Source organism: Dermochelys coriacea, chromosome 11 (assembly GCF_009764565.3).
Source record: "Dermochelys coriacea isolate rDerCor1 chromosome 11, rDerCor1.pri.v4, whole genome shotgun sequence".
NCBI classification, from domain to species: Eukaryota; Metazoa; Chordata; order Testudines; family Dermochelyidae; genus Dermochelys; species Dermochelys coriacea.
Window position 1 is genome coordinate 37200764 of NC_050078.2, and position 22495 is coordinate 37223258.

Here is a 22495-nt window from a genome sequence, read left to right on the forward strand (position 1 = left end):
TTAAAGATTCATATGTCCCTTCAATGTTTCTCTTAGTGATTGGCTGAACAAGAATTAGGACTGAGTGGACTTGTTGGATCTCCAGTTTTACACTGTTTTGTTTTTGAGTGCAGTTATGTAACAAAAAACCCTATATTTGTAAGTTGCACTTTCATAATAAATAGATTGCACCACAGTACTTGTATGAGATGAATTGAAAAATACTATTTCTTTTGTCTTTCATTTTTACAATGTGAATATTTGTAATAAAAAATAATATATAGTGAGCACTGTACACTTTGTATTCTGTGCTGTAATTGAAATAGATATATTTGAAAATGTAGAAAGACATCCAAAAATATTGAATACATTTCAAATGCTATTCTATTGTTTAACAGTGCAATTAATTTTGAGTTAATCGCATGAGTTAACTGTGATTAATCGACAGTCCTACTATTGACATAATTACCTGAATAATAATTGAAGAAATTGTTTTTTCAATTTGTTTATTTTGTGTATAGCTAATCTCTCTATTTACAATCATTTTCACTTGTTTTTGTAAGGGCTTGTCTTCGCTTAAAATGCTGCAACAAGACAGCTGCTCTGCTGTAGCGCTTCAGTGAAGACATTACCTCTATGACAGGAGAGGGTCTTCCTTTGGCTTAGGTACTCCACCTCCCCAAGAGGCAGCAGCTAGGTTGACAGAAGCATTCTCTATACTGTCTATAGTGGGGGTTAGATTGGTTTAACTGCACCACTCAGGCTTGTGGATTTTTCACACCCGCAACCGATGTAATTATACTGACCTAATATCCTAGTGTAGGCCAAGCATACATCTGCCATACAGTAACAGGAGAAAGAAAAGCATGCTAATACTGAGAGAACCTGGAAGTGGTCTTGTTTTATTTCCACCAGTCACCAAAGGTGAAAACCACCCTCTATTCCAGGGGAGGGCAAACTACAGCCCAAGGGCTGGATCCGGCCCACCAGGGCTTTCAATCCGGCCCACAGGATTGCCAGCCCTGTAGCGCAGCGAGGCTAAGGCAGGCTCCCTACCTGCCCTGGCCCCGTGCCGCTCCCGGAAGCAGCCAGCACCACGTCCCTGCACATCAGGGTGCGGCAGAGGGCTCTGTGCACTGCCCTTGCCTGCAGGCACCGCCACCCGCAGCTCCCATTGGGCGGGAACAGGAAACCACGGCCAAAGGGAGCTTCGGGGGTGGTACCCACAGGCAAGGACAGCACACAGCAGAGCCTCCTGTCCCACCCCACCCACCCCCAGGAGCCACTGCTGGACAAGATGGCCACTTCTGGGAGTGGCACGGGGTCAGGGCAGGCAGGGAGCCTTCCTTAGCACTGCTGCCACTCCAGAGCCACGCGAGGTAAGCGGCACCAGGCCAGAGCACCCACCCCTCCTGCACCCCGCATTCCAATTCCCTGCCCTGAGCCCCCTTCTGCACACTCCACCCCTCTTACACACCACACTCCCTCCCGCACCCCAACCCCCTGACCCACATTCATGGTCCTGCATACAATTTCCCCACCCAGATGTGGCCCTTGGGCCAAAAACTTTGCCCACCCCTGCTCTATTAATTTTATAGTGTGCTTTTAACTGCACTTTGGGCACTGGTTTCCTTTTCCGGGCATTTTCTATATCCGCAACAGGAGAGTGCTTCCAACCATTTTGGTTGCTTTTTTTTTTTTTTTAAGTTCCACTTTCCAAAACCTACTCAATAAGTAGGTCTAGTACTAATAAGTCTAAACAAAGCCCTATAAAACACAACTCAAAGCACATAAAAATTATTCTATTTTATCACGATTTGGACTGACTAGCTAAAAAAAAAAAAAAAAAAACAAGCTCCAAGAAGAAAGCTTTAAAACAAGTTACTCCTGTATACCTGTTTCACCTCCCACCCTTTGTTGGTCTGATCTATTTAGCACATGCACTCTTGGGAGCAATGACAGGTTTCAGAGTAGCAGCCGTGTTAGTCTGTATTCGCAGAAAGAAAAGGAGGACTTGTGGCACCTTAGAGACTAACAAATTTATTAGAGCATAAGCTTTCGGTGAGCTACAGCTCACTTCATCCGATGCATTACGATGAAGTGAGCTGTAGCTCACGAAAGCTTATGCTCTAATAAATTTGTTAGTCTCTAAGGTGCCACAAGTCCTCCTTTTCTTCTTGGGAGCAATGACTATCTGTTACTTTCGCAGCACACAGGAACCCCGATTTTAACCGGGATCTCTCCAGGCGCTTCTAAAATTCAAGTCCTTAATAATAACGCTTTTTAAAAAAAGGTTTAATAGAGTGCTGTAAAACCGCAAGAACCGGTGGCAGGTCTCAGGGGAAGGGGTAGTGAAGCGGCCTGGATTTGAAGCTGATGGCTTCTCATTCAACGGTCACCAGAGATCCAGCGACAAGCCGTCCGTCACCTTCCATCATCATGCCATAGGCGCGGTAGAACAGGAACACGGGGTCGCTGCCAAACTTCTGAAGACCATCATCAGCGGCCAGCTGGACGTGACGGAAGTACCCTTCCTGGCAATAGTAGCTGACCAGCGCCTGAAAGGGAAGCGTTACCGTGACACACAAGGAACCGGTCCAGAACGGAGAGCGACCGCCGCCTTCAGCCACTGCCCGCGGCCTCCCTGCGCCCCGGCAGGCTCCCCCCGGCCCCCGCCTACGCCAAACGCTGCAGCTGCTGCCGCAACCGGGCCGGCTCCGTAGCGCCCCTGCGCCTTCCCGGCGGCGCACAGCCGAGCCCCCTCCCGCCGAGCAGCGCTGACCCCCCGCAGCCCACCCTCCTGGGAAGGCCCCGGCCCGGGCGCTGGGAGCAGGGCCGTTGGCCGCGGGGAGAGAGGGACGGCAAGCTGCCGGGAGCCCGGGGGGGTGGCGGCGGCACTGAGGCCACCATTACTGACCCGCTGCGCCGAGGACTCCATGGCCACCGACCGCCACTCGCAGCGGTAGCCTGAGCGACGTGGAGCAGCGTTCCGGGCACGGGGCGGGAGCACATTTGCATTGGTTGTTTCGCAAGGAGGAGGGGCGGAGCCAGGGGAAAAAGCCGCCTCGATTGGATAGTTGAAGAGGGGCGGAGTCCGGAAAATGACGTAGGGGCAGAGGGGCGAAGCTGGAGAAAGGCGGGGGGTGATTGTTCTAGGCGCGGCGCGGGGCACGTGACGTGACGTGAGACTCCCGGAAGGGGAGTGCGGGTGACAGTTACAATGGGATCCAAAAGAGGGGGACGCTGAGCAGAGAGAGCCCCCAGCCTGCGCCCACCGCTCCTAAGAGGGGTCCAGGGAACCGGTGGGCAGACGGAACTCGGCCTGGAGAACGAAGGGAACCAGTGCAGAACATGGAGCCCTGCGGTCCTGGTGCCAAGGCCGGGCAGTGGGTAGGGATTCCAGTAGGGCACGAGCCAGGCATGTTGATTTGTCCTAGCGGGGGCCTCGGGCAGAGAGCGGGTCCCTGTTTGTCAAGGAGATGGAGGGCAGAAGTTGATTTCCAACTACAAAATATTACAGAATGATCACACGGGTTCTTAAGCAGGGCAGATTCACGTATACCAACTGGTGCTAAAATACCCAATACCAGCCCCTAGATGGTTTTGCTTCAGAGGATTGCTCGACTGTCTCATTAGAACTGTAGCCTTAGGCTAACCCTTTGAAGTAATGCAGGTGAATTATGTAGTTCTTTCTGGAATAAAGACTTTAGATAAAGGACTGTTTCAGCAAAGCAAAACAAAATTGCTCGCTGCCACTTTTCTGAGTTTTCCATTCCACTATCAGATAAATTAATGGACTTCTGAGTGAATTTAGAGAAAATGTGAAATTTTTAGAGGCCAACAAACTCAAACTCTTTCTAATATTCCACTTTGTTTGGCATGTCTCCAGTGGAACTTATTACGCCTGTATTTCATATTCTGCACTAACTTTGGCTCAAGTGATAGTTTGGCTCAATTGGGATCAGCTCTGGTGCCCTCACATTTATGCAATGGGGGAGCAGACATTTTTAGTGAAAGGTCATTTTCTCTGAAACTTTCTCCATCTCATGGGTCTGACAGATCCTTAGCTTAATGACCTTCAGTTCACACTGCAATGACCTTGTATTTTCTCAGGTATTTTTTGTTTGAGGAGGTGCTCAGACCAAGGCTTTTGGGGATTTGTGTTAGGTTTTCTGAGGTCTTGCTAGTTGACACTTGCCAGATTAGTTACTAGTTAATTTAAGTGGAATTGTTGCCAGTCTCCTTTGTAAACTGAAATATGCTTAGGTCTCCTGCCCCAAATATTGTGAGACCACTAGTATGTGAATCCCAGGATGAAGTTAGGATTGAACAAGTGCTGGATTGGAGACTGCGCCATTGCATTGTGATGTTGATGGGTGATCTCATGAAGTTCATCAGTGCTGTATTCTGGGGCACTGAGCGTGATAATGTTCAGTGGCTAAAATCCACATAGATCAGGATTCCCAACTACCTGGTATGACTAGCAAGCTGGTCACAAGGGGTTGATCATTGGGTCATACTCTGATGGAATAAAAAGCAGCAATATCCCATGGTCACTTGAAGTCAGCTTCTCAACACTTCCTGCTCAGCTTTCCACTCAGTGAGTTGGGAGGCTCCTTCATACAGCAAGTGTGCTAGCCCCACAACCAGTACCTAGCATCTCCGAAAGCTATACAAAGAAGCCAAGCACACCAGGAAAAATCCTACCAGCATTCACAAGCCCAAATACACAAAATCAGACAATGTTTTTTTTGCTGCAGTTCACCTAAGCTCACAATCTTTTGGTTTCTTCCTGCATCTCACCCAGTCCAAGAGGAGAGGATTGTAGGATGGGTGAGTAAATGGTAAGAGACAACAAGTGGTTTTTGGATTGCAAATGGAAAATGTTTTGGAACCACTTATGTAAATGATAAATTTACTTATGTAAATGATAAATTTTCTGTGTTGGGTCAGAATTTCATGACCACAAATAGGAATTATTATTCCAGGGGGTTGCATATTCAAGTTGCATGGTTGGCTACAATCTGGATCATCTCTACCACTGGGGTGAGAAATCCATTTTGATGATCTGACCCCAGAGGTTAATACAATTGGAATGTTTCCAGAGGGATCTGAGGGAAAATAATAGGTGTAGTATGATTTTATCATCTTTTGTCATCAACTATTGAGAGAGTGGTTTCTAGACCTCTTTCTCCCCAGTTTTGTCCCTATCGGTCACTGTGGTTTACAGAAAGAAAAGGAGTACTTGTGGCACCTTAGAGACTAACAAATTTATTGGAGCATAAGCTTTAGTGAGCTACAGCTCACTTCATCGGATGCATTTGCTGTAGCTCACGAAAGCTTATGCTCTAATAAATTTGTTAGTCTCTAAGGTGCCACAAGTACTCCTTTTCTTTTTGCGAATACAGACTAACACGGCTGCTACTCTGAAACCTGTGGTTTACAGGTGACCTGTGACAGATGAAGAAATAGGGAGACTAAATACATACAGCACAGGTGGCTGAAGTTTTTGAAGAGGCTGATTACGTCAAATTCAAACTAAAAATAGTGCACAAATTTTTAATAGTGACATTTATTAACCATTGGAAAATCTACTGTTTCTCCACTGAATTTTTTAAATCAAGAATGGATGTCTTTTTAAAAATATATTTTGTAGCTAAGTCAGAAGTTATGGCCATGATAGCAAGAATTGTTAGGTGACATTCCTGTGTAATGCAGGAATTCAGACTAGATTATCATAATCATCCCATCTGATCTTAAAATCTATGAATTATAAAGATATTTTTGAATTCTTATGCTCTGGGACTGTGGCATCTCCAGAATCTCAAGCAACAGATTTGTTCTGGATGGTGAACAGCCTAGCTAATTGAGACAATCTCTGTTTAGTTGATGATTATGTTGTGAGGAAATTTCTGATTCACAAAGTAATAGATTCCAAGGCCATAAGGGACCATTGTGATCATCTAGTATGACCTCCTGTATACCACAGGCTGTAGAACTTCCCCAAAATAATTCCTAGAGCATGCTTTTAGAAAAACATCCAATCTTGATTTCAAAAACTGTCAGTGATGGAGAATCTACCACGACCCTTAGTAAATTGTTCAATGATTAATTTTCCTCACTGTCAAAAACGTGCACGTTATTTCCAGTTTCACTTTGCCCAGCTTCAACTTCCAGCCATTGGGTTGTGTTATACCTTAAAATAAGATACAATTAATCAGATTAGAAATGAGCTGGCCCTGGAGGCAGGGCACTATGTGGAATGAATAAATGCTAGGTCATCTCTGCTTTAGTTCCAGATGGTATCACTTACGAAGGTTCTGGCTGTTTTAGAAGAAAAACTTGTCACAATCTGTGCATTGGATCTTTGTCATTCCCCTTAGATAAAGGCTAGAAAGGAAGTACTAGGTCCTTTACTGGTGGATATTGTCATTATCCCCTTTAGGGATGGCTAACTCTCAATTGCTTTTACTTTAGTTTAAAGGAAGCATGTCCTTGGCTTTTGCTCATAAATGCTTCTCTTGATGGTGATAGTCTATGCAACTATAAACCAGTAGCTAATTTTCCACTTTTGGTCAGGATTATGGAATGTTATGGTGAGAAAACTCAGAGTAGCCGGATGCTTCCAGCTTACTTGACCCGCATCAATAGGAATTTGGCATAGGGACTGCATTTGTCAAGCTGGTGGATGATCTTCTAGTGAAAGATGAAGATCAGGTGACCTTGCTAAGATTATCAGATCGATCAGGTGTCTTCAATACTGTGGCTCATGAAAGGTGGCTGCCACATCAATAGAAATAGTGGATTAGGCTACACTTTAGGGGCATCACTCCTTTCTTGCCAAGATACCCCAGAGGTTATTGTTTGGCAATCATACTTCTGCCCTGAGGGCTCTCATGTGGAATGCTATAAGAATCTTCTTTGCCGCCATATTATTAAATGCAATTGCTCCCTTCTTGTTCAGGCCGGTAGTGAAGAACACTAAGACAGGTCTATACCTGGTACATGGTAGTGGTACAGTTGGGCTTGCTGATGCATTTATGAGATCAAGCCAAGGCTGAGCCTATTCTCCACCAGTATGCACAGGATGGGGATATGGCAGCCCCGGGGAGGCTGCTCTCCCACACACGCATATACCCACAGCATTGGGAGAATGTTTTGTCCATATGTAAGTAACCCCATTGATTTGTGGAGCTACTCAGCTTGAGTAAGGGTGCCAGGAACAGGCCATTTGAAAAGAAAAAAAAATAGGTGCTAAGTTATAAAAGAGGTGGAGTATTATATAAAAATAACTTTGTCATTATAATCTTAATCACGTTCCTATTCACTTTAGAGCTGTTTCCTCCCACCAAATGTTATATCCCTTTTGTATTTTTGTTACTCTATTTTATTAAAAGATTGTGAACATTATCAGTGGCAGTACTACTTAATGGGCACAGCCCAGTGACACCAATAGATTTTTGACTGATAGTAAGCACAATACCTGTTTGTAATGGTATGCAGGATCAGATCCTTATGCAATATAACATAATAACTTTGATCTTGTATTAATTTTAGTTAATAAAAACAGAAAAGGAAATACAATAAAAAATGTAATCTTTATTATTTTGGCGCATTAATAATGTTGTTTAGCATCAGTTAGGGTAATAGCATCTTCCTGCATGCAGTTCACTAATACAGTATAAGTCAATAGTTTTAATAAAAGAAGTCTATATGTAATTTTCCTGTGTAAGAAACATAAAATGTCCTGATGTGTTTGATTATACAATTTTGCTACTTTGTTTCTGTGAAAAAATATTGTGGACCCAGATTATATTAATAGTAGTTCTAATGCAGCATGAATCAAAAAGAATAAATGTAAATAAGCCCTGGAAAAGATAAAGAATTCTGTGAACGAAAAAGGATATTTTAAAATTCTGATGCAGGCACTACTAGAAATTCAAACAAAACTTTGCATCCTTTTCCAAAGCAAAAAATACAGCCTTTTGCAATCAAGCACATTGTGCACTTATTTTGCAGAAATTATCAAATTATTTCAAATGGAAATGTTTTCAAATATAGTAAAAAAGCAGAAACCTACAACTACCCCTTCTTTTCTTCATTTCTTATTTTCTGAAGTTCTTCCATGAAAAAGTGCTGTGGTCAGAAAGTAATAAAAACGGCTGTGACATCAACCTGAAGATAAAATTCATTTCTTATTTTATGTACATAATGCTGAAAAATAAAATAAAATGGTTTTTTTACAATATTTATATTTGCTTATAAAATTCTAACCACATTATTTTCAACAGGTGTAGCAGTTTGCAACACATCTGTACAGTTTTGCTATACACCATATGTTGTCACTTAAGATTTAAAAATTTAAAACAAAAAAGCTCTTAAATTAGGTGCAAACTATTGCTTAATGATGTGAAGAAATGAGGTCTTGTTGAACAATTTGTTTCTCTTTACCTCTGATGTATGGCTTCCTATAATTAAGAATTCTGGACTGTTGAAAGAACAGCAGCATAGGCAGTATAAACATGCATTGATAGCACACAAACTATCTATAATGGTAGAGAATACATACTTTTACCTGTAGAAAGCTTGCACACTACACTTATTGTGGTACATATTTGATGCAATAAATGTGCTCATGTCATTAATTGGTTGCTCAAACATGCACCACAGGGTAAAATTACTATTTACAGAACAGAGGGCTTTTCATTAACATATACAATGTCAACCTTACTGAGAGCTGAAGATGACCAAACAATACTGCAGGATAAAGCAGAACAATTTTATAAAGGTTCTTTTTGGTCAATTGTGTTTTCTAGGGCAGATTCTTTTAATATTTTTATACAGAAAACCATTTGACAAAGACATAAAACCTTGGACTCCAGACCTTACAATGAAGTTTGCACTTGCTGAGATTTAATGGTCTGTGTAAAAATAAAGCATCTGTTCTGTACTTGTGGATTATAGAGAACTTTACAGGCATATAAAGACTTGGCTGATGTGACACAACATGAATACATTAATTAAGCACCTCAGAATTTATTACTCCCTCCCAGAAACACAGAGTAGTTAAAAATCTGTTGTTCTCTGTGACTTAATGTTTTTTCATGCATGATCTATAAGTGCAGCATGCCTTCATGCAAATAATTTCTGTGTGTATATTAGAGTCATATTATAGAACACCTGGTCCTCATACCTGTAAAGTAATACTTAACCCCTTCCCCAACACAAACCCCATTTACAAAAATAGTTACATATAATAAACATATGATTTTAAAAAAAAAAGATGAATCCACCAACACAGATTTTCTAAAAATATGACAAATGTGGCAGTTGAAATGCAAACAGTGGATACAGTTACTGTATTGTTTTATGCTAAACACACACAAATTTATTGGTTTGCACCCCTTTAACTGGTCCCTACAGTCTGAATAGCCATTTTTTCTCTCCTCTTCAGCAGTGTCAGCTGGTAGTGAAAATAGTAACCTCCAGGCAAGGTCTCCCCATATTAAAGTCACAGTTTACTGACAAGGGGTCACTGACTTGTTATAGGCACTGACCTTATTATACAGTATATTTGTAAAAACTGTCTGTTTGGCATAGACCTCCTACAGGAGTCCTGTGGACACAAACACATCACCTTCACAGGCTGTAAACAACTTTTCACACAAACAGAATTGTTTGCTTGCATTTTATTTTTCCTTCTTTCTAACATCTTTGTCTTCCTTTTCATGTTTTTCTTTTACTAGCTTTGTTACACAATCATAGGAAGGTGGACAAACTGCTGTTGAGGTGGTCATGTCTGTTTTCTCTGTAAATGAATTTTCATTTAACTTGTCAATAAGAATTTCATCTTTGATACATTGACCAACCCCTCCTTGGATTTTACTTTTGTTGTATGCAAATGAAGCCTGTTTTACTGTTCGTTTTAAAAGGTAACGTCTGAAAGCACGCTGAATAATGACAGCAGATGCCTCTTCTTGTTTTCGTTTTAATGTGGTTGTAATTGGTTCATAGGAGGCTTTGGAAGGATTGGATGCCATAAACCGGTCTTCCATTTGTATTCGAAGTGCATCCATCTCTCCACTTTCCCCCAAAACACGCTTTGTAAAAGCAAACAAGATGTCAAGGCAGTGAATTCTGTCACCACTCACCATGGGCAGATCCATTGCAATAAGCTGAACTTTGTTTGGTTTTGGTAAATGAAGAGGAGGATCAAGTGCAGCTGCAAAATCAGACAGTTTCTCAAATTCCATGAACTGGGTTGCATCTGGATCATATTTTTCCCAAACCTCATAGAACATCTCAAAGTCATCCTCACTCAAGGGCTCGGCACTTTCTTCTGTAGCAACACTGAAGTTCTCCAAAATAACAGCAATGTACATGTTTACTACAACTAGAAATGAGATGATAATATAGCTGACAAAAAAGAAAATCCCAACTGAAGGGTTACCACAGTCTCCTTTAACAGAGCTTCCTGGGTGAGGTTTATTAGGATCACAGTCTGGTTCTCCACTGTTAAGAATTGGTGCTAACAAGCCATCCCAACCAGCAGATGTGGTAATTTGAAATAGGCAGATCATGCTGTTGCCAAAAGTTTCAAAGTTGAACATGTCATCAATCCCAGCTTCCCTCTTAACGTAGGCAAAGTTGGACATTCCAAATATAGCATAGATAAACATGACCAGGAAAAGCAGGAGACCAATGTTAAACAAAGCAGGAAGAGACATCATCAAAGCAAAAAGCAGAGTGCGAATCCCTTTAGCTCCCTTAATGAGACGCAGGATTCGACCTATTCTGGCGAGTCGGATAACTCTGAACAAGGTGGGGGACACAAAATATTTTTCAATCACCTTTGCTAGAAACATACCTGTAAAAACAAAACAGCTAGTAAGTAAGGGGAAAATATTTTACAGCAATTTAATCTTTCTGTACTACAGTATCAGAATGATGGAGAATTGCAAAGACTTCCAAATCATATAGTCATGTTTTATATGATTATTAACGTTTCATATGTCAAGTAAATGTCCTGCAGGGATCAGCAACCTTTGGCATGCGGCCCATCAGGGAAAGCCGCTGGTGGACTGGGCCTTTTGTTTACCTGCAGCATTCACAGGTTTGGCTGATTGCAGCTCCCACTGGCCGTGGTTCACCATCCTAGGCCAATGGGGGCTGTGGGAAGCGGCGGCCAGCACATCCCTCGGCCCATGCTGCTTTTCACAGCCCCCATTGGCCTGGGACAGCGAAACGCGGCCAGTAGGAGCTGCGATCGGCGAAACCTGCAGACGCTGCCAGTAAGCAAACTGTCCCAGCCCACCAGCGGCTTTCCCTGACGGGCCACGTGCCAAAGGTTGCCGATCCCTGATGTACTGTATAGGTTCTACTTTAATTTTTAATACATCTTATGTAAAAGAAATCTGATAGTTCAAGAGTGGATATTCTGTAATTTCTGACTCTGAGAATGGCAAGAGAAGTTCTTATCACTTCTCTCATACAAATTAGTCCTAATATAGTCAGATACTATGGTGATGACTGAATATAAGAATTTTGGTGATTACTCTAGATAAAGTTAAGGGAAATGAAAAGCTAAACAACTTAATTATAAGCATTGTAATAGCAAAAGCCAAACATGAAGCACCTTCAGTAAATTTTCATCTTCCACTCATTTTAGCCTCTTTTTAATTTTACAAATAATTCTTACCTACTATGGAGAGAATGACAACCACAAAATCAAAAATGTTCCACCCTATGGTGAAGTAGTAATAACGGAGTGAAATCAGTTTCAGAACACATTCTCCAGTGAACAGGACAATAAACACCAGGTTAATCCGCTGTAAAATAGTTTGCATCTCATCACTCTGATCATCTGTTTCTACCATCATGGTGACCATGTTAAGGCAGATAAGAATCATGATGCCAATATCAAATACTTGTTTTGTCACAAAATCAAATACCATGCCTTGGAATTTGTTCTGGAGGGGAAAAAAAGATAACCATTCAATTCACACCTTACAATTATTTTCCATTCCATATTATGCTGGAAGAAGGTAAGAAAAACTCTTAACACAGTGTATAGAACTTTTGTAAAAGGGCAGCCTTGTCAAATTAATAATACAAATATTAGAGCTTAATTCAGCTCGCTTGCATGTACATGTTGTGAAAGTCTTGCCCAGCATCACACAGCAAGTTTGAAGCAGAGCTGGGAAAGAGTTCAGCTCTACTGGGTCCCAATTTACTACCGTAAACACCCTTTCACTTTCTGCAACCCTCTCTCTCATTCACTGGCTGTTCTGTGCACTGAATGAGGCAGGGGCTGTGTAGAAATAATAGATTGTGATCATGTAATTAAAGACTGTACCTAATGCATATGCACAAAGGGAGGGGAATTAAGGTTGCATGATTCCGGCATTTTTGATTCTGGCATTTTTGAGTGGTTGACTTTGCAACCTTAGCATTCTTTCTAATATTATTTGTCCAAAAATTATTGTACAAGTTATTTAATGTTGGTAAAACTTCTTGTCCCCCCTTCCCCTCCCCAAACTTTGGAAATTGCATGGGCCATTTTTGCTGACACTTTCCAGAAAAATTCAGCCCAAGATAAGGAGCAAACATGAGAAATTGTAACCCAAACAACAAAAGTTTGGCAAAGTTATAAGCAATGGAAATTAGGGAATTACAATGGGAAGTGTTAGGTAACTTTAACTATATATGTTTCCACAAGCTCCACCTATAACATGTTAAAATATAATAGGATTTTCAAAGGATCCTAAAAGACTTAGACAATCAACTCCAATGTGAATTTTAATAAATCCCTCACGCTTTTTTGAAAATCCCAGACTTAATATATACATGTTCTTTACTGCTGAATAAACCAACATATTTGCTTCTTAGAACTGCTACAATGAAAGCAGACAATATGACAATGATTTATTATTATTATTATTCACAGGAAAGGGGTATACAATAGAGTTCAGATTCCTGGATCTTGTCCTCTTTACATTTATAAAAAGAGAAAAAATATGGTAGGAGAGGGAAAAGGTACTTTCTTTCCTTAATGTGTTTAAATTTTCCACTTTTGGTTATCTTCATGATGACTTGTACATGAGTTTTTTATAAATCAAATATCAAGTCTTTATACAAATGTGAACTCTAAACTCCTTAGAAGCTAATATTTCTTCTTTTCTTTTAAAGTGACCTTTTAGTCTGGACAGATTAAGACATTCTTACCCCTGGCCTAGGTATAGGTTTTTGTGGTTTCTTGGATCCCAGCTTTTTCATTGCATTGTAATATTTCTTCTGTTCTTCTGTCATAAAGATATCTTGACCTCCAAAGTAAGGAAATGAAATCAAAACTGGTTATAATCATATTTACATGAATAATCTTTCAAAACTTTATTTACATTCAAAAGAGAAAAGGGATTACAAGGAAAATAAGTGCCTGTTATAATCTTATATTTTATTGTGGAGCCATGTTATAAATACATCCTCACTAGGAGATCAAAGGAGACATATTACCATCAGCTACTTTTCCATTGGCTCTCTGCAGAGTTAAATGCTGACATGCATTAAAGGCATCAAATAACAGGGTCTAATTAACTATTAAGCTCATGAGGTTTTAGTTTCAGGTCCCAGAATATCATAGACAAGGCACTAATCTTGTCAATATTAGGCAGGCTATCAAATTCAAGCACTTCCACATAAATGAATGAGTAAAATACCCAGCCTCTTTCAGGGTCAAGGCACACTGAACAAGAAGTTTAGCCACCTTTTAGGCACAAAGGGGTGAAGCAATGGCTGTGGGCATTTGTAATGTAGCTATCTGGGCCAGTCCTCACTCTTCTGTAACCCATTCTGATGTGGGCCTGATTTTCTCAAACAATGGGGATTTTTCTTTACAAGCAGTGATGTAATGTATATTATCTGCTGCTTGCAATATTCTCATGCAGTTCTGGATATCTTTATTGTTTAATAAGGAAGGGAGAAAGGACAAGAGACAATTACTTACCACTATTTTTGTCAGTTTTTACTCTTCCCTGCACCCTACTTCCCTCACCCTTCTTAAAACTAGACTTCCTTGTTTCCTCATAGGTTGTGACAATAATGCTTACAGATCTGGACATTCCTACTGGAGGATGAAGGAAGAGAAGGTCTCTGACACAAGCAATTATAGGTAAAGAGGGGAGACTCGCCAGAAACTGTAGTTCTTTGATGAATACCTCTGCATATTCACAGTCATGGGATTCAAAGTACCTGCACCATGGTGATCCAGAACCTTCTGGAAAACTTTGCCACTGTATCCATAATGTTCATGGCCCAAAGTTATGTAAGAGAGGTGTGACTCTCAATCACATCTGCTCCCAGTCCAAGATGGATCGGAAACTATGAGGAAGAGGGGAAGTTGAGTAGGGAGTTTGAATATTCAGAGACATCCCTCAAAGAACTACAGCTACTGGTAAGTAATCTCTCTTTCTTCTTTAGGGAATCTGTGCATATTTCCACTCACGGGAGGCTGGTAAGCTCAGTGTTGCTGAGATGACTGATGGGCTGAGAAATTCACAAGTAAAAAAGAGATTGTAAAGCAGCTCTGCCAAACCTGGCATCAAACTGTGAAGCTAAATCTAGTGCTGTAGTAATGTTGAGTGAATATATGTATTGAGTTCCAGCTGGCCACCTTTCAGATCTCCACTTCTGCCTGATTTAGAGCAGGGACTTGAATATACATCTACCACACCCCCCAATGAGTGTCATAAGCACCATTCTATAGGGCTTGGCTACACTTGCAAGTTAGAGCGCATTAAAGCAGCCCTGGGTGCCCTAACTCCCGATGCGTCCACACTGGCAAGGCACATAGAGCACCTGGACTCTGCAGCTGGAGCGCTCCTGGTAATCCACCTCCATGAGAAGCATATCGCTTGCTGCGCCCAGGTGACACCTGGGTGTCAGTGTGAAGGAGGTGTTGCATTATTGCGCTGTGATTGGCCTCCGGAAACATTCCATAATCCCCTGAAGTCAAGTGGCCACTCTTCTCATTGTTTTGGAATTGGCTGTAGGAATGTGGATATCCCCTTTCAAAGCTCCGTTTCTGACAGCTGGCATGCTCATTGGCTCTCGGACAAAGCAATCATTATGTCTGAACTTACAAGACAGCATGCTGACACACTCTCAGCACCTCAAAACACACTGTCTCTCCCTCCACATACACACAACACACTCCCTTTCACACTCCACCCCCCCATTTGAAAAGCATACTGCAGCCACTTGCACACTGGAATAGCTACCACAATGCACTGCTCTTTGTGGCTTTGCAAAAGCTGCTAATGTCGCTACGCTGGTGCGCTTGAATCTGACAGTGTAAACACAGGGCAGCGTTCTCCCTTCTGCGGTCTCCGAAGGCTGGTTTAGCCTTCCCAGCACTCTACATCTGCAAGTGTATCCATGCCCATATGCTGTTTTGGCATGGGCCTCTCTCAATCTCTCCTGTTGGAGCTGTACCTCTTGTATAAATAATTAAATAACACTGGGCAAGAGAGAGTGAGAAATTGACTCTATAGCCTGGTGATTAGGGCATTCATCTGTGATGTGGCAGATGCAGAGAGAGGAACCTGGGGTGAGTTTCTCTCTAACCAGAAATTTCATCCTGGAACTGATAAACCTTCTTGATGAAAACACATTTGGCCAAAAAAATCCTGACCAGCTTGAATTCTACTACATCTAGGACCCACTTGTCCACTGTTATGTCCTTCCAGGCTGGAAGTGGGGAATGTGGTAGAGTTGGGTCTTTGCTCCTGACATACATATCAAAATTGGGGAGACAGAGGAGTGACAAAAAGGGTGTCTCCCAAACACAGAACCTTTGCCTCACAGCTGTTTTTTTGGATGTCTGTTAGTGTTTGCACGCACTGCCACAGTCCCTCTCTAGCAGCAGAGCATGCCGTTGCACAGATCTTCATGTCTAACACCCCCTGCTGACCACTTCCTTGACTCTACGCTGGCCTATCTCTGTCTGGATTTTCCAAGGCCCAGCTTTTCAGCCAGATCACCTCCTAAGTTCAGTCGCTTATGAGTAACAAAAGTCCAACTGTAAATACAAACAAAGATCCAAACCAATTTCTTCTGCCCCTCTTGGCCTGGGCTGAAGTTTTGTGCTCTTTGCCCTTACTCCTGAGCCCTTCCAAGTTCCTCTATGCTGTTTCCTCCCAGCAGATTTCCACTGTCTCCCCTCCATAAGGACTCTGTGCTCTTCCCTCAGAGATCTCCATGCTTCTTACAGGCCCTATCTCAGGGACCCTACAGGAACCTGTCCTACTCCCTGTGGTTTTCTCCATCCTGCCTTCAGCAGGTCTCCTATTCCCTGGGTCTCCTTCCCCATGACTGAGTTCTCTTCCCTATCTATGTAGTTTTCCCTGAGGGGTAGGCCTTCTGTCTGATGTCCATTGAAGGGGGCGAAATGGCCTTTGGGCATACAAATCCCAAAATGGGATGCGGAATTAGCTGTAGGAAGGAATCAGGGTAACTGAATGAACCAAGTTTGCCTCTTCTGAGATTCCTTGGAAGAGGAGAAGACATCTGGGAAAGGAGCCCAAGGAAACAATATTGGTAAGGCAAAGACTATATCAGCAGGAGATGCTGATGTTGTCTTTGGCACCAGAGAGGAGAGGTTGAAGTGGGAGATCAGGAGGATCCAGAGGAGTCAATGCCCAATTGGTTCTCTTCCAAGATAAGTATTACTGCTTTTTTCTATGGTGCTTTCCCCTTAACGGTGGGGAATCTTTTTCAGCATACTTGTTCTTCTTCCTATGTTTCCAGGGAGCAAGAGAGAAAAAAAGTTGGCATCCAACATGAACTCAAAAAGTCAGTTCTGTTCAGTGAAAGCATTTCTTAGGGCACTCCTAAAATGTCAACAACACCCAGGATGTAAACAGCATCAAGGTATCAGGACAGTGTCTTTCAGATATCGATACTGGAGTGAAAACTATTTTCTGACTTAGGTAACTAAATACTGACACTGGGACCACAAGGTCTTTTAGGGCCTTGAAAAAGATGAGTTCTTCAATTGTGATTGTTCAGACCTGGAAGAGACTGACTGAAGGCTGTGGTTTTAATGCCTTCAACACTGAAATGTCCTCTTTTAACGCCTATGTCCTGTCTGGCTTCTATTTAGACATTGTAGTGGAGTCCTTATTAGGCAGAGTCAAGATTGGCTTCAGGAGGCTAGTGGGAGAGAGGTTGGGAGTTGAAGACAGCCATTGTGGGCCCACATGGTGTGCCAGCCAGAATCCACTGCTCTTTCTAACAGCCTTACTCAAAGGGCTTGAGGAATGAAAACCTATCAGACTTTACATCTCTTGGGAGATGAGTTTCCTCCAGACAAAAGTGGTAGCATGTGCGTACATCATATTTCAGGAATATCCCTGAACTGCAGGCACACCTCTTGAAACTCTTCTTCAGGTCTGCCATTGTTGGCACTGACCCAAGCACAGTGAAGGAATGCACTGAGGTAAATGAAATATTTTAACTGAAAAGGGAATGCTTTGGTAATATATATATTTAGCTAGCTAAGACTAACAGATAATAAGGGCTTATCTAGACAAACAGTTATTGTGCAATAAGCTGAAGTGTAAATCTACAGCACACTAACATGCCATGCAATTAAGGTCCAGGTGGACCCTCCTGCCATGTATTAAAAGTTCCCTATTGTACTCCAGTGCACACTAGGGAACTGTCAGTATGTGGTAGGAGGGTCCACACGGATATTTAGTGCACAGCACACTAGTGTGCTGTAAATTTACACCCCAGCTTCCCTCACACTAACTGTTCACATAGACAAAACTATAAGAAGGGGTTTTAAAAAAGAACATCCAACAGTCAAGCAGACCTGGCATAACAGTGAGATTCCTCACATCCATAACAGACCATGGTCAGAAAGGAACTGAGGCAGGTGCAGCTCACACCTTCCTAATAATGGTCTACGACACCAAAGGCAAGATTCACAAAGGAACTTAGGTGGGGTGATGCTGAGTATTGCTGTGCATAACTTTTAAGTGCCTAGAAAATCACTGGAATTCACAAAGCCTGCGTTCAGCACCTAGGTTTTCTGCACAATGAATGGGGAGAGAGAGGCACCTCAGAATGGGATTCACAAAAAGGCAGCATTGTTGGGCAGTTCCTCACCTAAAATAGGCAGTGGGAGATGCCAGGCTGAGGGGTCTGTGCTAAGCCCTGTTTCTCCTTTGGAGATAGGTGCCAAAATTTGGGCTACAGGAAGGTACCTCCTTCTGCTTGGGATTCTCATCTGCAAACCCTCTATTTGTGTTAGGCACCTATGCCATTTGTGCAAGAAGCTGAGAGAGGAGAATGTCCCCCATAACTTTTAGTGCAGTGGTTAGGGTATTCAGCTGGGATGTGGGAGGCCACCAGTTCAAGTCCCCCTCCATTTGATTGGGAGAAGGATTTGAACTGGGATTCCTTATTTCTCAGGTGAGTGCCCTAACTCCTGGGCGAAGGGATATTCTGATGTGTGGGGCTCCCACAGTCTCTCCCTTTCAAACTGTTATACTTTGGATAAATAATTAAAGAATCATTGGGCCAGAGAGAGAGCATGAGAATGACGCTGTGGCCTGCTGGTTAGCGCACTCACCAGAGAGGCGGAAGAGTCAAGATCCACTACATCTGCTCCAAACAACTTTTAAAGCTTATTTATCCACAGTGGGACAGCTTGAAAAGGAGAGAATGAAGGTGCCCCCATCAGAGTATCCCAAAGCCCAGTAGTCTATGGCAGATCGCAGTTCAATCTCTTCTGCTGATCCCATATGTGGTGGGGAGGGAGAGGACTTGAACTGTGGGTCTGACATATCCCAGGTGACTAACAACCACTGGACTAAAAGTTATAAGAGTGGTCCTCCCTTCTCCCCCCCCCCCCCACACTGCCATCATTTTGTATAAGTCCACCTATTTACTGGATCACTTCCTACAGGCAAGTTAGGTGCAGGAATGCCTATCTTCTCCTGGTTCATGCATTGTTCTGTGGCTTAGGCATCTGGACAACTGGCATGGGGCTGCAGTACACATCGTCAGATGTAGCAACATAGGGAACTAGAGAACTTTTATTTGCAAAAATCCAAGCAAGTTTAGGTGCCTACAAGTTTGGCAGCAGCTGAGCAGGTTTTGTGAATCCTAGTGGGGCCTGTTGCTGGGATTTATGCACTAAAGTGGCAGTTAGGTGCCGATGTCCTTCTGTGAATCTATCCCCAAGTGTTGAGTGCTGTCATGGCTTTCTAGAAGGTTCAGGATCACTGAGGCACCAGTGCCATGAATTCCATTAGTGGAAGTATGCAGAGATGCCACAAAGAAGTAATGTACTGTGTTTTGCATGAATGGATAGCTCAAAATAGCCTAAAAGATTCTCTTTGCACTTTTATAATAATGACCTTCAGATTGAGAAGGGCCAGAATTTTCAGCCAAAAAGGAAAAAAACCAGAGAAAATAATAAGTGTTTGCGTAGAGTGACCTAGAATCAATGGTGCAACCACATAAAGAGTTTGTAGGAAATAGCCATGCGTGAGAATGCGTTAGTCCTCCAGCTATATTGAAAGGAATATCCACAGGACACTAAATAACTTGGGGGTGCGGGGAAAGGAAAGGATGTATCCCACTCATCACCTGGACTATTATGAAGCTATAGCATACAGTATCTCGGTACGCTTTTATGTAATAATGCTTTTCAATTGTTTCAATCAGAATAAATGCTTGGGACAAACATTCCATATTTTTATGACTTCAAAAAAGCAATTTCTTATATTGTCTTTAGGACAGAGATGAGGCACTTGAATACTTATCTTCTTTTTTTGCTGGTTGAAGTTATCAATGATAACACCAATAAACAAATTCAGGGTAAAAAAAGATCCAAAAATGATAAAGATGACAAAATAAAGATACATGTATAGGTTGTCTTCATATTTAGGTTGATCCAGCACCTACAAAACAAGTTTTGCAAAAAAAATCAGCACTAATATTCCATGTCAACAATTCATTGAAAAAGCAGCAACTCACAACACAAAGATCCAGAATACTTCTGTCCTGGGATAGTACCTTACCACTCTAATTATTTAATATATTTTTGCCCTGCAGCTATTGAAATCAATAGGAGTTTTGCTATCAGTTTATAATAATTCCTATTTAGCAGAATTTTTGCCATGCTCACTCACTCATTTTTGTTACAACGTAAACCTCAGAGTCTATACAAGGAAAAGAAGACTTTAGAACATATAATGTACTTACAGCTCTTGAATCAATAGCTGCATACATAATATCCATCCATCCTTTAAATGTAGCCTGTAAATGAAACACATGTTTGATATCTGTGTAAAAATATGGGTTCATGAAAATAGCTAGAGCCCAACATTTTATATAACTGTTTTCATCAACTGAATACAGTAGCAGGAATCTTTATATCACATTTAAATCATTGGTCTAATATAATATAATTATAATATAATATATTTATAGTTCAAGTTAATCTCTTGGCTTTCTTTATAACTGCTTATCAGATACACTACTGTGTATCCCACTATAATATCTGTATATGAGCAGTGGCATAGTAAGCAATTAGTATAACCATGAAATCATATATTTATAATTTCTAATAATCTACTGTCAATAATAGTGTACAGTATCTATTTTAATGGAAGAAATGCTCAGCAAATTCAGTCAGGAAATGTAAGTCAGGAAAGTGGCAACCAGTAGGAACCAAGAATGTTTAAGCCCTCCAGCAAGGTAAATCTTTCCCTCTCTCTCATTCCCAGTTTGATTCTTGTTTTGTCAATGGTCAAAACTGTTCTCTCTGGTTTAGTGATTTAGTTTTTACTATAGTTATATTTTAACATGTTTTAATATATGCTAGGTCTCTCATATATGTTCTTTTCTGTTAATCTACTGGAAGAAGAGAATATTGAACAGAAGATGTGCACTATATGTAGCAAAGACTAAAGATGCACCATCTGTGGTAGCATTCTATGAACTTCTACATCTGCTTCCTTCTGAGCATAAACCCTAACAGAGACATGAAGACAGTAAGAGAAAGGACATCTCCAAATAAGAATCAACATACTGAGATTTAATCCAAACATGCCTAGAGAAGAAATGGAGGATTCAAGTACTTCTGTAGTCCTTTTGTGCCACCCATGATCATCTGGCTAAACAAGGCTTCAGTTGGATTCCTTCCTGCCTCTGCCAAAAAAGTGAAGGCACAGATCCCAGCCCAGAATAGGGAACCTCCTCTTTCATGATTATTGCTACCTCATTAATTTCTTGACACCTATTTAGTAGTGAGGTTATTGGAAAAACAAACTCTGTCCATGGAGCGTATAAAGTACAATACAAGTAGCATCCTCATGAAATAGACCAATCAAAAGTGACTAAAGTACTGAACTATGTGGGACCATTCATGATTAAAACAAAAAACAGTCCTGAAGCAGCAGAGTTTTTAGACATGTAGGGTTGCGCTCAGGTGTATGTCAAGGAGGAGCAAGTTTAATATCTTAGGTGCCGCCACAGTAAAGATTAGATCATGCTGACAATTTATGGCATAATGGTAAAACCCCTAAAAGTTCATGTTAGAGTGCAGGTACCCATGAACATGACTGAAGTCTCAGAAATGGCCAGAGATTTTAAAGTCAACATAACCATTTGAAAATCAGATCTGCCATTTTACACACTGGTGGAAAAATGCAGTGTGTCCATAATATGATCCCATCTGCTCAATCTATTAAGCAGGCATACTTATGTACATGCTGGAAGTGGAGGAACACTTCTGGACGGTGTGTTTTATTTTCTCTGACCCAGACACACACCACCTGAACCTCATAAATAGTCTCCCAGACAGACTGGAATTATTTTTAAATATGTATGTATTTATATTATAATGAATATATTCATATTAACGTAGATTAACTGGGAGAAGAGAAAATGGTTAACCCTCTTACCCTCCTAACTCCCAATAAACAGATACAAATAAAAAGAAAAATGCAGCTCTCCAACCACATCTGAGACAAGGGGAAAGAACAGATGAACTCTCAAAGCCCATGTAGTTAATTATTATTACATAAGAGCAACTTAAAAAAGAGAGGCTTGTAGAAGCTTCAGGGGGTGAGGATGAAGAAGTGCTAACTATAAATGCTACTTAATTGTAGTGTCTTTAAAAAGAGCTGAAATATAATCTAACACAATTTCACGACACTAACACAATTTCACAAAGCCATAGATAGAACATTACTGCTTCCAACAAGTGAAGAAAAAAAAACCCAGAAAAACAAATCAGTACTCCCGAGCAAAAAAATTAGGGAGAATGGGTTATGAACTGATATCTCACTAGAATCCAATATGCTCCCTCACTGTAGTGGTTGGTTTTCTTTTGAATTCCTCAAGTGAGTCATCAGGAAACAGTGAATACAATCATCATTGTAAAAAAAACATTTATGTTAATTGATATTATGGGAGCAAAAAAAACCCCCTTCATCATTTC

The 22495-nt window shown here is 41.4% G+C and overlaps 2 protein-coding genes across 14 annotated transcripts in view; both read right to left on the reverse strand.

Moving 5' to 3' along the window:
- Positions 1-2984, reverse strand: part of TTC21B (tetratricopeptide repeat domain 21B) — a 93362-nt gene extending 90378 nt beyond the window's left edge. For 5 of the 6 annotated variants that reach the window (XM_043505230.1, XM_038421122.2, XM_043505229.1 and 2 more), the window contains exons 1-2: positions 2897-2984; positions 2408-2537 (exon numbers count right to left, since the gene is read on the reverse strand). In XM_043505230.1, the coding sequence (XP_043361165.1) occupies positions 2408-2537; positions 2897-2917 (151 nt within the window). In that variant the 5' untranslated portion in view covers positions 2918-2984. Of the gene's footprint in view, positions 1-2294; positions 2538-2896 lie in introns of those variants that run through there. The other variant, XM_043505228.1, reaches the window with a different exon arrangement.
- Positions 2985-7558: 4574 nt separating this feature from the next.
- Positions 7559-22495, reverse strand: part of LOC119863438 (sodium channel protein type 1 subunit alpha) — a 188885-nt gene continuing 173948 nt past the window's right edge. For 7 of the 8 annotated variants that reach the window (XM_038421916.2, XM_038421911.2, XM_043505223.1 and 4 more), the window contains 5 exons: positions 20254-20307; positions 19812-19949; positions 13204-13308; positions 11678-11948; positions 7565-10846 (listed from right to left, as the gene is read on the reverse strand). In XM_038421916.2, the coding sequence (XP_038277844.1) occupies positions 9669-10846; positions 11678-11948; positions 13204-13308; positions 19812-19949; positions 20254-20307 (1746 nt within the window). In that variant the 3' untranslated portion in view covers positions 7565-9668. Of the gene's footprint in view, positions 10847-11677; positions 11949-13203; positions 13309-19811; positions 19950-20253; positions 20308-22495 lie in introns of all 8 variants that reach the window. The other variant, XM_038421912.2, reaches the window with a different exon arrangement.